The following is a 14,522-nucleotide window of genomic DNA, read 5'->3' as shown; positions in this document are numbered from 1 at the left end:
AATGCTTACATGTGTAAAGTTGGATGGAGTTCTGATTGTGTCTCGTTTTAGTTTATTGCTGGTGGTTTAATGGAAGAGTTTTGATTTCCTCTGTGTGGCTTTGTTTGTTTTGGTTTTTTTTCTTCTAGCAGAGGTCTGGTGTGAGGATACGATTGGGGAGGGAGACACTCCGAGGCCGGGAATGTTAGGGGAAAACCTCGATCGAATGTAAGCAAAAAGAGGAAGTAGCTTTAGTGAGGTCACCAGAGTATTTACTGGGGTGATATCGGAATAATTGTAGTCATGAAAGTCTTGTTTCCTATATTTGGGGCAAAAAGCACGATTGCATAAAAAAAAATAAAAATTTTTAGACAACAGATTGCATCCAAAGTGACTCCAGCCTGCTCAGCAAAATCTCCCGCAAGCCGACCCTCAAGGAAAAGATTTCCCACCCATCTGGTAGCAGCCAGACAGGAAATACGTGACTATTTTTCATTTTATTTTTGTTCAGAGGCTTTTTTGTGTGGAACATCCTGATGAGTCATTTGAATTATTCAACACATTCTCACTCCCGACTCATCATAATTATTAAGTGCTCCTAGATTTCTGGTAACCTCCCCCACCCTTCATCCCCTTGCATCCTTTCACTTCACAACTTTGTTGCCGAGGTAAATAAATATTGACTGCACCGGGAACCAGCAAACACCTGGTGGACCTGCACGTCTTGCTGGGCTCATTATAAAAACTGTTTCCCAGTCAAACTTATTTGTAAATGCTCAACAGAGGAACTTCTTAAAGGGGCAGAGGCCCAAATGCAAGGCGTTAAATTGTGAAGTCATGATAAGTAATGACTGATAAATACAGCATTTATGCAGGTGACAGTTACTTGAATGTGCTATAAAACAATAAAAACACACAATACCGCCCCTTTAAATCTTTCTCTTTTTAATCGTAATAATTCTGCATTGTTTAGATAGGAAACAAAAATGTCTCTGGTGTGGTACTTCATAAATAACATGTTTAAGAAGACATCTTACAGGGGGATCTGTCACAATGTGAGTATAAAGGAAACAAAACAAAGAACTGTAAACCATGTATGTGGTCATCTCTGGTTAGATTAAAAATACATGCAAAGCTTGTTGTTTTGCATTAACAGTTATAAGGGTGCATTGACAAATTCCACAGTGAGAAACTATTTGTTAGATATAACAGTAACCAGACAGGAAGTACACATTTATGATTAACAACAGCCTGAGTAGGCAGAGCTCCCTTTCTTAAACACCTGTTCTCTGTGTCATCCCAAACGGTTTATCAGAAATGATCTACTTTTACAATAAACACCCCCCTCCCCCCTCCACCTCACCATTTACCTTTGTTTCTAAGGTAAATATTTGCCTTACTGAATACCAGGGTGAGGTGTGGTAAAGATGTCAACTCCTGATGGGGGCTTTTGTTTCATTTGTGACGGGGAAAAAGCAACCTGCTTGTTAAATGGAGCGTTTTAGGCTTGTTTGAAGAAGCTGCAGTCATCTGTAACCCAGATTTGTATCTTAGTTCATGCAAATCTGATTTTGGATTTGATAAATAACACGTGATCCTTGGGGAAGGAGGCTGAGCCAGATTCAGAAAGTAAAGATTTTAGTACACTGCCTTCTTGCAGAAATGTTTCCAAACATGCTCTGAGATTTTAGTTCCACGTTTCATCAAGTTCCAGGTTATGTTGCCAACGGCAAGACACTGTAAAATGTGGAGTCGGCACTTTGAGGTTTGTTAGCACCTTTGCAGCATCATTTCATGAGTTTAGATTTCCTTGTAAAAGTTTTAACACTATCAATAATTTTGATGTGATTTTTTTTTGTGTGATTTTATGTGATAAAACAACTCACACAAGAGTGTAGCTGTAACATGGAAGAACATTTTCAAACTTTTGTTTAATTAATGCAAAGCAAAAAGTATTGAAATGTAGTTCCCTTTAAACTCAACTATGCATTTTATTCTATTATAATTAAGAATATTAACTGAAGACCAGAACTAAAACCCTTGAAAAATTCTAATAATGTTGAAATGTGACCGTCATGACCTGTAGATTTGTTAAAACTCTATTTCAGACAAAATATGATGAACAAACAGGAAGTAGTTCAACCTGAATCTGTGAACTACTTTAAAAGACTCAATTAGAGAACTATGAACCTACTATGAAACCATAGTTATTCATTTTAGCCTGAACCAAATTGACACGGAAACCAAACGGGGGTTGCCAGATCTGACTGACAGTTTCCAGCCTAAAAGCAACATAAAACTCATCCAACTCCCAAAAACTCCATCAGCGCAAATCAGAGGCATTATAATCCATCCATCGTGGCTTATATGCTTATCCCTAGTGGGGCCACCAGGGGTCACTATGTATCTATTTTAGTATCACAGCAGTTGTTAACGGGACATACACGGGACGATATTTGCCACAATTATTGACTTGTAAAAGAAATGCAAGGAAAACATTTTTTTAAATAATTTATTTTCCAGGTAGACTGAGTCATGAACAAATAAAATGAAAACGTATATAAATAAATGATCACAATTCAAACGTGGTTTTGTGATGATGAAAACTGAGGAAGTCAGTCTGGTTTTTAAAGAATCATCAGGGGCCACCGCTAGAGTCCAACTGGCAACTTCTGTTTTGTCTCCAGAGCTGCCATAGAAACGGTAGAGCAAAGTGGTTTTATGTAAATATGAAATTCATATTGCATGAAACAGAATTCAGAGGAGCTGTTTTTTCACATATTGTGTGCCTTATTTTATTCTGTCACAACATCATTTTAACAAGGCCTGTATGTCTTCCTAAAACATGGTAATGGAGTGTAGTAGAATGAAAATACGCAAGGAAGAGAAACAACAATGAAAAAAGTATTAAAAGCACATTAAAGAAACATTTCATGGAGTAAAAAAAGTGTTTATGTCTGTTTTAAACTTGGTTTCTGCCTGCCCAGAATAAAAACACTCCTTAATTATTTTAATGTGTATTGACACCTGCTACAGAGGTGACAAAACTAACGCGTTTTTATAAGAAAATTCTTTATACTGCCTTAAAAACATTTAGAGAGAAAAAAATTCTTATTGCAAGCACATATATTTCTCACAGCCATTCATAGAGCAAGAGGCCAAAGTTAAAATATTTTCTTAGGCTTCCTGGCTTTAAAGGTTAAATCTATCACACAAAAGACTCCAAATGTAACCAAAAAATGATTTATAATTTCAACAGTTTAGTTGACACTATAAAATTTACATCATTATCCATTCACAGCTGACTGTTGTGACACTGTTTTGCTTTTCTGACTGCTGAACTTCACAAACTGCATATAAATCACAATCACATATCAGGTTGTTGTGCAAAGCACTGAGGAATCACAAAGTGTCTCTGTCTGCCAACTGGGAGGTTGCGTCTAAATAAAATATTCTTTCTGGCTCTCAGTCGGACCGTACTGCGAGATGCTCTGGCTGGCAAACTGCAGTCTGTTGTTATCTTCTGTTTTTGTCAGCTCCTGGTTTTGGCATGTCCCCTTTCTTCTGTGCAGAAATCGGATCAGTATGGCTAACGCAGATGCAATCCCAAAGATTATTGCTGCTATCAGGCCTAAAATGCAAAGAAAAAGGCCAAAGATGAGCAGGCGTTGTTCTTTAAGGAAGAAATACAGAATAAAGATGAGATCAATGAGATCAGCAAACTTGACAGAAACTCAACTATCACAGCCATAACAAAATCCCCTAATTTCACATTGTGATACATAGACACTTCACTCACCTCAGGATTTTTGATGCTTGAACGATAAAGAGAAACTTACTGTCGATATATTTTGGCTAACACATATTTGGCCACATGGGGGAACACAAAGAGCATAAAAAAGTAATTTCTAGACAGTCAATTGATTCTTAGATATGAAAAAAAAGTTATAGAAAGATGCTAACATATTATTTGTATAATTCTTCAGATCAAACAGAATATTCAATTCCACTCTCTCAATCCCAATACCAATACACTATTCAGAATGGAAGCAAATCAAGAGACATAAATAATGGATATGACATTATTCGCTACATCTCCTTTCTTCAGAGAACTTGCAGGGTAGTAAAATCTCAGTCTCCAAAAGTTGAGGCATGTTCTCCTGCTGCTGCTTATGATTACGATCTTCAACACTGAGCAGCTCTCTGATAGCAGGCACCATGTGATCCGGTCCACTTCGGTGGTTCCGGTGTTGTTTGAAGTTTGCAAGGCCTTCGCTCATATAGCGACGTAAACCGAGGCCTATCAAGCAATGCAGTCTGCTGTCAGCTAAATCGCTTGCGTGCAACATGCATCTCGGCAGGGCTTGTACCACCCTGAAGTGGTCGTAAAAACTGGGAAAGGGCTGGTAAGGATTTGCAAAAGCGGATAAAGACACGTCCCTAGAGAGGTGACTAATGAGGCGAAACCTCTCAGTCTCCAGGGAAACTCAAAACCTCATTGAATGTTTCAGCCTCTCTCCAGCTGGACTGTTCCCAGTCAACCCCACTGCCAAGTCTGGCTGCAGGAATGTTCGCCAGTCTTCCTGCTCCAATGGTCATCTTCTACCAAAGTCTTTGATTGGCTCTAAGTCTGACTAATTTATCATGTGTGGTCCTACCTACGGCCGGTACTCTGGACAACATAGCTGCACTAGTCATATTTATTCTAACCTCCCTGTTAAAGGAGTTACTTCTATGATGTTTGCAGAACCAAAAACAGAGTATTTGGATTACAAAGTGATTCACATCCTTATTAGTTCTATTTCTATTTACCGTGGAGACAATCGAGCTGTTTGGAGAACAACTGTGAGGGTTCATTTACACAGGGTTTCTTTCACTGCGAGTGGTTCTATCAAGCATATTGAATTAAACTGTAAAGTTCACCTTCAGACATGTCCCATCTCATGATTGATGAGCACAACTCTGAAGCTAGTTTCTGCTACAATACCTCCAATGAGAGCTGAGTCACTTCTGAGGGCATTCACTAACGGCTGGCCTCCTCCTGCCGACCCTGATTGGTCTGCAGCCAATAGACAGCAGAAAGGAGACAAAAACAAGCAAAAGAAAGCAGAAACACGTCATTTAACAACAAGCATACATTTGAAAGAAAAATAAAACGAGTGCATGTGTGTGAGATGAAGTTGATTTTTTTCTTAAAGTTAAAAAAAATCCTTATTCTTGGCATACAATCTTAGGTACACCACAGTAGGCTGGTCCTTAAAACAATCAAAGGAAAGAGAAGCCGAAACATTACACTTGTCATTAATTCATCATTTACAAACCCAGAGAGATCAACAGAAAGAATGACCACCCTATAAAAACCGGACAGAGCTCGGTTGCATACTTATTTTTACAACCTGAATCCATAAGGAGAAGTTAATGTCCCTTAAGATTGACTCTTTTATCCTTGCAGTTGTTTTTTATGTAGTTCTCCTTAATTAACATCATTGGATCCCATCTCAGAAACTACAATCAACTCAAACAATAAATATAAAACAAAAAAACTACAAACAATTATCATGAAAAGTACAAGAAGTAATTAAAACTAAAATAATCCTTTATTTAGATGGCAGAACACAGGTGGTCATGTGGTGGGATTAGGAATAGGTATTGATTATTCAAAATGTTGACAGATCCGATGTGTTATGAACCAATTTTACTGTTTTTTTCTTTAAATAGACTATAAGTGGTAAGAGCTCTAATGACAGCTGTTTGAAAATGTTTCTCTGTTATTGTTGTTGGATCCCTCAGCCAGCAACACAAATGAAAATGGCAACATGAAGCTTTCTGGCGGTGCCCAATTTATTAAAAATTTAAAGTGAAATGATTCCCAGAATTTTGATAACGTGCTCTTCACGAACCATCAGTGTCAGAATGATCAGTAAAAATCACAAACGATATAAAGGATCCCCTCGCCCCTCCTGACCTGGCTGGTGGTGTGTGTTTTCCGCTGCATGGGGTTTGGCTGCAGCGGGGCCACAACTGGACCGTATGAGCGGGCCCCTAACAACAACAGAGCTGGCGATTGGTCGGATAAGGGCGGCCTTCAGAGGGCTGATGGAGTTGAAGAGGACAGCAGACAGACAGCCGGTGAAACCCAAAGAGCCAAGCTGAGCCAGCGCCGGGTCCAAATCCTGAGAGTCTGTAGAGACGAGCAGAGAAACGAAGGACAAACTATTTTCCGGCTTAATTTTAGGTTCTTCAAACCGAAACAGAAATAAATGAGAACTATCTAAATGTTAGCAAGATCTGAACAAGTCTAGTTTGATATGTCTGAAAATAATAGGATAATAGGATTAATAGGACATGTAGCCTAGTGATTGTATCATATCTTGTTTGTTAATTGCAGTGCTGTAATGCAGGAGAGGAAACCTCATATTCATTTAAAAAAAAAAAAAGCTCCATCAATTCTCTGCCACCTGGGAGAAAGTCTTTGCACTTTTTCTCTGTTTTGTCTCTCAGTTTTTCATCCTGATGTTTCCATGGTTACCCGAATACTATTTAGCCCTTTCAGTAACTGCAGGTGGCTGTTTTTAAGAGCAAAGAATGCTATGAATCTGACTTCCTGAAAACAATCAGGGCTTTTTCTGGTTGTTGTCTGCTCAATGGGGCAACAAGATAAAGGACAAAACACACTAACAAAACACACACACATACACACGCACGCACCTTCAACTTATTTTCAACTATGTTCTACATAAAACAGAACAATAATTGTTACTGCTACCCATCAGGAAAAGATGGCAAAGAAAAAAGTTCTAATTTGATGCAGAACTATTATTATTATTATTATTATTATTATTATTATTATTATTATTTTTTTTTTTTTTTTTTTTTTTTTTTTTACAAATTTTATGATAAAAAATGTAAGGATATCTGTTGTTGATATCTTCCAGTATTGTAAACCTTTTACAAAATTAACGTTGTTTTGGTCTTTTAGACGGTGAACTTACGTTATTATATGTTTGTCAATATATCACTTGAAAATGGTCTCAAACAACAATATTGTCATTAATCGTGATAATTATTAGGAGAATTTATTGTCCAGCAAAGTTTGTAAACATGACGCCTACTTGTTAATTATATTGCAGGTTATTCAGTGCTTTGACCAATTTCCAGTGCTTACATTTTCTTGCCCCGGTTTTATAAGTATAAAACCGGGGCATTTTACTGTTGTATTTTCAACAGTAAAATACAAACTCATCTGTGTTAGGTTCATTTTAATTTAGTGATCAAATGTAACAGGAAATGATTGTAAAAATTACAGCTTACTGCTGGTTCTTTGCTGGATATAATTTCAAATTCAGACAGTAAACTGATAAAAAAAAAAAAAGGTTGGAGTTTTGAGGTATTTTATTATTAAAGAAAATAAAATAAATTCAATCTATTGTATTTAACTTACAAACCATTAGTGAGATTAGTGAATAAAACAGTTTGTGCAGAGTTTCAATAGGGTCCCTGTGTCATTACGACAATGACAAGGGAAAACATTAGCATCTTTACCGTTCTAATGGTTTTGTTTAACCAGATAAATTAAAATGTACGTCTGAAGATAGATTGAGTGATCGAAATAATAATAAAAAAAACCTCTCATCTATCTTATGTTTGTGCAGCTGAGTCACTTACTGTGAACTCTACCAAGAGTCAGTGACCTTACGTCACTAAATTCAACACCAGAGGTCAGGTTGAAATGTTCTTTGCTATGTTGGTCAACCTGGAAGGAAAAGGCAGATTTCAATACAAAAAAACAATATCAAGAAACACGAGCAATGCATTTCCTTCATTGTAGGTAAATATTAAAGAATTTAGCCTATGAATAAAGCTAAAAAGTAATTCTCATTCCTGAAAGGTTTTAGTTTTTTTTGTTTTTTTTGTCAACACAAAATATGTCAAGTTAAAACTTCAGGTGTTGTGATGAAGCTTTGCGTTTAGAGTTCAGCGTCAAGAAAACTTCACAGAACTGAAGCTGTTAAGCTGGCTATAAAACACAAACAGGCAGCTTCGTGTGCCGTCTGTTTGACGCTAACATCATTCTCCAATCAGTTTAAAGGCAGAGTTAAAACCAGAGTAACAGAGGATGATGTGTTACCTGTATGGTGACGGAGTCGGCCAGTCGGCTGACGGAAACAGAATGCAGCTGTCCGTTAGCAAGGGACCTCACTTTGCTCCGGAGGATTTCTTCTTCTTTGCTACTTTCCAGCCTGTACCTCACCTCTAGCTGTTCTGCACTCACACAATGTAAACATAAAAACATGTTATATTAATGTGAGACTTAAGCACATGCAGTATTGAGACAAAAATAGGCATGATGGTTGTATTCACTATTAGACAAACACTGATTTCTATGTCAGTATCCTCTGCCAGCCATATGGCTTTTCCTGTCAAAGCGGCCAAATTATAGAAGTTGCAGGTGCTAGATTCACCTGCAGTTATTATTTTGTTCACATTGTGCTGAAAACCAAACAGTTCATCTACACAATCACCTCCTATCTGGTCTCATGCATGACGGTGGAAGAGTATATTTGGATTTGCTATGCAGCCACAGTCAAACACGTCTGCAGATGATAATATCCTATTGTCAAATATAAATCCATCTGTCCAACAGCTAAACTTTGGCAAAAATTAAAACTCAAGAAAGTAAAAAAAAAAATCAACTTTAACACTGATTATAGTTAACCAAAGCGCTAAAGAAAAAAAAAAAGAGTCAACAAGATCTCAGTAGCTGCGTTTCCATTGACCATGTAATTGTGCAACATGGAGTCATTAAAATAAATTTGCTTAATGGGAGACATGGACATTTCCAAAAAGCTCACATTAAAAAAAAAGAAAAATAAAGCTTTTGCCCCGGGTGGCTTTTCAGTTGTATCAAAATGAGTGCATTTCACAAAATTGCAATGGAAACGCAACACAAGTCCCATGATCAACAACTGGATGTTACTACTGGCTGCAGCAAGTAGCAACAGGACAACAGAAAGTGGTAGGAGGACGCGGGTGTGACTTATCGTGACTTATTTTAATCATGTGAACAAACTTATTCACATGAGATTTTAATTGTGTTTCCCATTTAATAGAAATGCAGGAATTGCAAAATTGTTATTTTTCAACATTAACGGAATATCTGCAGCGTTTTGCGCCCTGAGTGTACCGAGCTTCTGGCACAATCACAGATGATCAACTGTGATCAACAGCAGTGTTTTCATGAACCCGCAGGGCAAGACGAATGAAAAGGCTATTATACACTCTCACATCATCAATTATTCACCACTTTCAGTCCTGCTAATTAATTTTAACAATTCAGCACTACTCATGTCTTGTTTCACGAAGCAGACTGTGTTCACAGGTAACAATGACTCTAATTAACAAATCAAAGGAGGCGTTGGCACAACTCGCAGACAGCAGCAGCTCGGCCGGCAGTTGGTAAAAACTTTGCGACGGTTGAAGATGTCATTTTTCTGCTCTATTAAAGGCTACAAAGTGATGTCCCTTTTCCTCCTCCTCCACAAAAGCTATTAGTGAAGAAAGGCAGTAAGAAGTAATTGATTTGGATGGGTACATTTCAGTGCAGTCCAAACTGTGGCTGCTAACTCCTGTAATCAATGCCTAAAAGCAACACCTTACAAGTGTTTTTTCTAATTTTATAGATCCACATCTTCTGAATAACAGTTAGGGAGGGTTTAAAAAAACTTTCCAGAGATCTCACCTTGCTTGTTAAGCAGCAGAGCCAGGTACTGTCTGTGGTGAGAGCTGACGTAAAGGAACAGAGCAGGACTCTGGCCGCTTCTGAAACTCAGGGAAATGTTTTCTGCTCTCAGGTTCAGGTTGGGTAAAAAGGGGGACGAAGTGGGGCTGCTGCTCCCGTTTGACTCATTCACCAGGTTTTCCTTGAAGCTGTAGCTGAGGGACGTTTCTGGCTCGAAGGCGACTGAGACGTCTGCAGGGAAAGGTTCACAAAGCCTCACTGCAAAACAGGTTGTACATTTTTCTGCTAATATTCCAGACGTGTACATTTTGTAGTACAACTTTTTAACTATGCATCTTAATTTAGCAGAAACAAGCTCTTAGCTTGGCTAGTTTCTCAGAACCATGCATGTTTTTATTCACCTTCCAGTAACTTTTTTGCCGGAATAAATAATAAATACTATTATTGTAACTAAGACCACCTTCCTGAGCTTCGTCTCAAACGCCATAATGTCTAAATTTGGTATATTTGTCTTCTTTCAATGTTTTGTAATAGTTAATTCAGAATACACTTCTGATTGGCTGATCAGTGCCTCCTGACGACTCCTCTCCTCGACGCTTTGGGTCCCAATAAACCTTGATGTGTTGGAAGTTACAAACAGAACCAAGAATTTGTAATTTTACTGTTTCGCTTGTGTTTATTAGTCTGGGTGGTTCCCACTTGAGTGAGAGCCAGCAATGACCAACCTTCATCTGTAATAAATGTTTTTGTTTGTTTTTTCTTGCAAAGTTGTCTCTTTTTAAGAGAAGCTCTACTTACTGTCAAATAAGCGATCTATGCAAACGCTACAGCTACTGTTTTTATCTTATTATTATTTAATCAGTACTTCATTAGCATCCAATTTGCATAATGGAATAAAATATTCCTGGCTTCTGACTTGGAATAAAAAAAGAAAAACAACCACTCCCACAAGAGAAACTTTATGCATTATTCATATTTTTGCCTCTGTCACTTAATTAGCGATCTGGTGAAAGAGCAGCTTGAGGAAACCGGCCGACAGGTGATAGAAAAAACTCTCCAAACTCTGCTCTCTTGTTGCATCACAGTCAGGTGACAGAGTTCTGATTTACATGTGGAGCTTCAACAAGCTGCACAGCTGGGATTGGTTAATTATCCAACACACATTGAGGTGCTGCTGCGCTACTGTCATGGCTCAGTGTGCCTTTTATTTCCTAAATAACACAAACCCAACAGATGAGTCGAAACCCGGCGACACTTTGCCAAATTAGGGTTTAAAACTGATTAAATATGCACAAGACTCTGTTTCAAACTTAACTACACTGTAAACAATTAAACAGTGACATTTCCAGGAAATATTCTTTACTTCTAGGAAACACATTCACTTTGCTATATTGCTAAAGAAGTTTGTTGTTCTGTGTTTAAAAACTAAATATTTTTTTTCCTACAAAAAAACCCTACAACAGACATATGATTATTCTAAATGTACAATTTTCTTTCAAGTCAGTTTATTTATGTAGCAAAAACAGACAGAATCTCAGGATGTTGCAAAAAAAAATAAAAATGATAATAATAAAGCAAAATATAAATCTGAAAAGTGTGGCACGCTTTTCTATTCAGTCCCACCAACCATATCACAATACTTAGTAGAGAGACATTTTGGTATTTTCACAACGTCTGGGAAAACAAGACATCATTTCAGCCTGGACTAGATAACTAGCTAAAAATGGATAAACAGTTTTCCAAGTAGTTTCTCCACCATTGGCATTTTTAGCACCACATACATAAGTTGACTGACTGCCCTTTGACCCTCTTTCTGGCTCTGATTGGCAGTTTTTTGATCAGGAGCAGTACGTTTCATTTAATGTCAATAGTAGTTCAGGGAGGAGCTTGATATTTTTACAGATGATCAGTCTAATATGGTGACAGTTCGATCGAATATGTAAAACATTTTTGTAGAAGTTTCATACTGCAGTTTTAAATGTAAAACTACTTTAAAATAATTTTTATCAGGACAGAAAATTTATTAAGAAAGAAAGTGACACATTTACCTTCAATCAGAAACTGCCAGCTGGAGGTTATTGACCTAAGCTTGGGTAAAACTATCAACGCTACCGAACCAAATCTGATTGGACGAGGTCTGCATACCCTGGTCACAGAAGGCTCCATTGAAGGCAGACGAGCTGCAGTCACAGGAAAAGCTTCTGGCTCCCTCCACACAGCGGCCTTGGTTCTGACAAAGCCCACCATAGGTGCTGCAGTGACCTGGGCAGCCCGCCTGGATCCCCGGGGTGACCTTCGCTCTTTCCTCCAGGTCCAGAGTAACACCGTTCAGCTGCAGGGAGCGGATACAGCCCCGAAAACCCTTCTGCCTGGAAGCAGTGCCTCCTGAGGAGATACAGAGATGTAAAAACTGACAATAGTTTCATCAGTAGAATTAGAAAAACTTGTCAGTAATACTCTGAGCATCTTTAAGATTTATTTTTTTACATTGTAAAATATATCAGAGCTGAATTGTCCTTAAGTGGATTATCTCAAGAAGTGTCTCTGATATTCATGTACCTTGCTGATTTGCCATCATAAATCCTGGTGAGTCATCAGCCTCGCTCTGACAGTTTGTTTGTCCCGGCTGTCTGAACAAATTTTAAACCCAGCAAGTTACTGCTCCGTGACTTTTCCCTCTACAACCTGCAGCTGCCCGCAGAGTTCAGACTCTGCATGTTGTAATCATCTCAGCCTACCAAACTGTCAAGCTCAAAACTGTTGTGATGAGACAAACTGCTTTTTCTGATGGGGTTCCTATCACAGCTCAAGGTTTTCTGAGGAACTGTCAGGGAAACACCAGCTTAGCAGTCCAACCTACTGACCTTATTTAGGCAACCAGAAGGAAACTGGACAATTAACTCTGAATTGAGGATATCTTGACCAAAGTATTATAACAAACATTTCATAAACTGAAAATATTTTAACAAGCAGCTAAATGTTAATGAAAAACAGAGAAAGACCTTACAGACTCTACGAAGTGTGAACAGTGTTAGCCGCTGTGCTAACAAAGTTGAACTGAATCCGAAACACAGGGGGTAAAAGTGGTATAAAAACTAGAAGAGCAAAAAGTCCTTCAAAAAGTTGTTGAAGAAAAACAGCATAAATAACTTAAATTATAGAAGTAAAAATTTAAGCTTAATAATGTTGAACAAGCAGAAGTCAGAATTAGCTTTTAACTCCTTTTATAATGGGTTGTTTCTGTACTGATACTTTTTTCGTGTGTGTCATAATTAGCTTTAATGTCAATGTAAGTAAACATACTTAAAAAAAAGCCGTGTTGGTCTTCGCATTAACATTACAGAGTATTTTTAGCTTTAGCTAATATGCTAGCATGATCTGAACATTTAGCGGTTTAAAGGTGATGAAGTGATTCTCAACCTAACAATGTAGGTTCTTTCAAGCCTAAAAATATCGACTAAGTACCCAACATAAACATTCACTGGCAGAGATTTTAAATTTGCAGTAAAGCTGGACTAAGACTTTTGTTGTGTTAAACTTAGGCGTCACATTCCTGCCAAAAACCTGAGGAGCACTTTAGGCAATCACAACATCTCATTATGTTACTAGAGAGTCCAGTAATCACTAAAGTGTCTGATAGCTATTGACATACGCCGTACATCAGTCAAAGCTGCAATAGACGCTCACTTCTATTGTCAGTTTCTTTGGAAACAAAGTTTGTATCAAATTAGGGTTTTAAAGTTTCACAGACCTACAAATAATTGGCTGTTCAGCTGCAGGTGGATGTGTCCGTCAGCAGGGGCTTCCTGTGTGGCGGCGGGGAGCTCGTCAAGGCGCAGCGACGCCTCTCTCACGTTACGCTCAGCTTGAATGCGATGCCACCTGTTGTCGTTCAGCGGGACGCCGGCCTTCACGCTTACCTCCAGTGGGCCGTTACCCACGTCAAAGGAAAAGACGACCTCCGTGGAGGCTGTGAGAGAGACGGAGCGGGAAAAGATACCTGCTGAACACAATCAAGATGGTTCCTTCCTAATTCAACAACTTGAAAAACTATTTTTCTCACTGATTTCTAATCTAAAAGAGAGCTTTCACCTTTAGTTAAATTTTTAAGAATTTCTGTCATATTGTTGCACACCAGTGTTAATCTGAAGTTGAGTCTTTCCTAAAGGAAAATGATTTTGAAATCATTATAGTCTATATTTGTTAGCCGATCCATATCATTACATTTAGGTGTTCCAATCAGTTAAACGTAGGGGTGCAATGGTACATAAAAATCACAAGTACTTAAGTTGAGTGTAGATTTAACTTGCTGTTGTTTAAAAACACTGACATAAAGGTTTGGTTTGGTCCATCACTGTGCCAAGTGCAAAGGTTTGGTGCTAAGGAGATTTTGGTGAGAAGCTCTTTTTCAGGATCTGATCTAAGCTCCTTTAATTTTAATGTTGCTTCACACCAAAACATGGCTGGGCTTCTGTGACACGTTCTATATACTTTTACACATAACCAACGGTCCTTATGAGAGTATTTAGTGTGGAAGAACGTGTCTGACCGAGTCTGTTTTCCTGGAAGAATGGTCGGACGTCATCACAAATACAAGCTTATTCTTTTACCTTTTCGTTTTTATATCATTGTGCAGATTTTCTTCAAAATCAAATTTAACATTCAACTTTTTTTAAGAAAGAAAAAAACACATCTTGCACTTTCTCACAAATCACTGTCACAGTGAAGTTTGGACTTGCATCACACCCAGGTGTCTCAATACGTTACACCCTCAGCGATCTCTCCACATGCGGTATGAAAGGAA

The 14,522-nt window shown here is 38.1% G+C and overlaps 1 protein-coding gene across 2 annotated transcripts in view; it reads right to left on the bottom strand.

The window, feature by feature from the left end:
* Positions 1-2,495: 2,495 nt before the first annotated feature.
* The window catches only part of LOC103476504 (contactin-associated protein-like 4), a 38,996-nt gene continuing 26,969 nt past the window's right edge, over positions 2,496-14,522 (bottom strand). Inside the window, exons 17-24 of one of the 2 annotated variants that reach the window (XM_017309166.1) lie at positions 13,470-13,688; positions 11,864-12,103; positions 9,719-9,976; positions 8,108-8,241; positions 7,645-7,732; positions 5,945-6,160; positions 4,967-5,038; positions 2,496-3,610 (exon numbers count right to left, since the gene is read on the bottom strand). In XM_017309166.1, coding sequence (XP_017164655.1) covers positions 3,420-3,610; positions 4,967-5,038; positions 5,945-6,160; positions 7,645-7,732; positions 8,108-8,241; positions 9,719-9,976; positions 11,864-12,103; positions 13,470-13,688 — 1,418 coding nt within the window. In that variant the 3' untranslated portion in view covers positions 2,496-3,419. The remainder of the gene's footprint in view (positions 3,611-4,966; positions 5,039-5,944; positions 6,161-7,644; positions 7,733-8,107; positions 8,242-9,718; positions 9,977-11,863; positions 12,104-13,469; positions 13,689-14,522) is intronic. The other variant, XM_008428908.2, reaches the window with a different exon arrangement.

This window comes from Poecilia reticulata, linkage group LG15, assembly GCF_000633615.1.
Source record: "Poecilia reticulata strain Guanapo linkage group LG15, Guppy_female_1.0+MT, whole genome shotgun sequence".
Lineage (NCBI taxonomy): Eukaryota > Metazoa > Chordata > Actinopteri > Cyprinodontiformes > Poeciliidae > Poecilia > Poecilia reticulata.
This window is presented reverse-complemented; position numbering and strand designations above follow the sequence as displayed.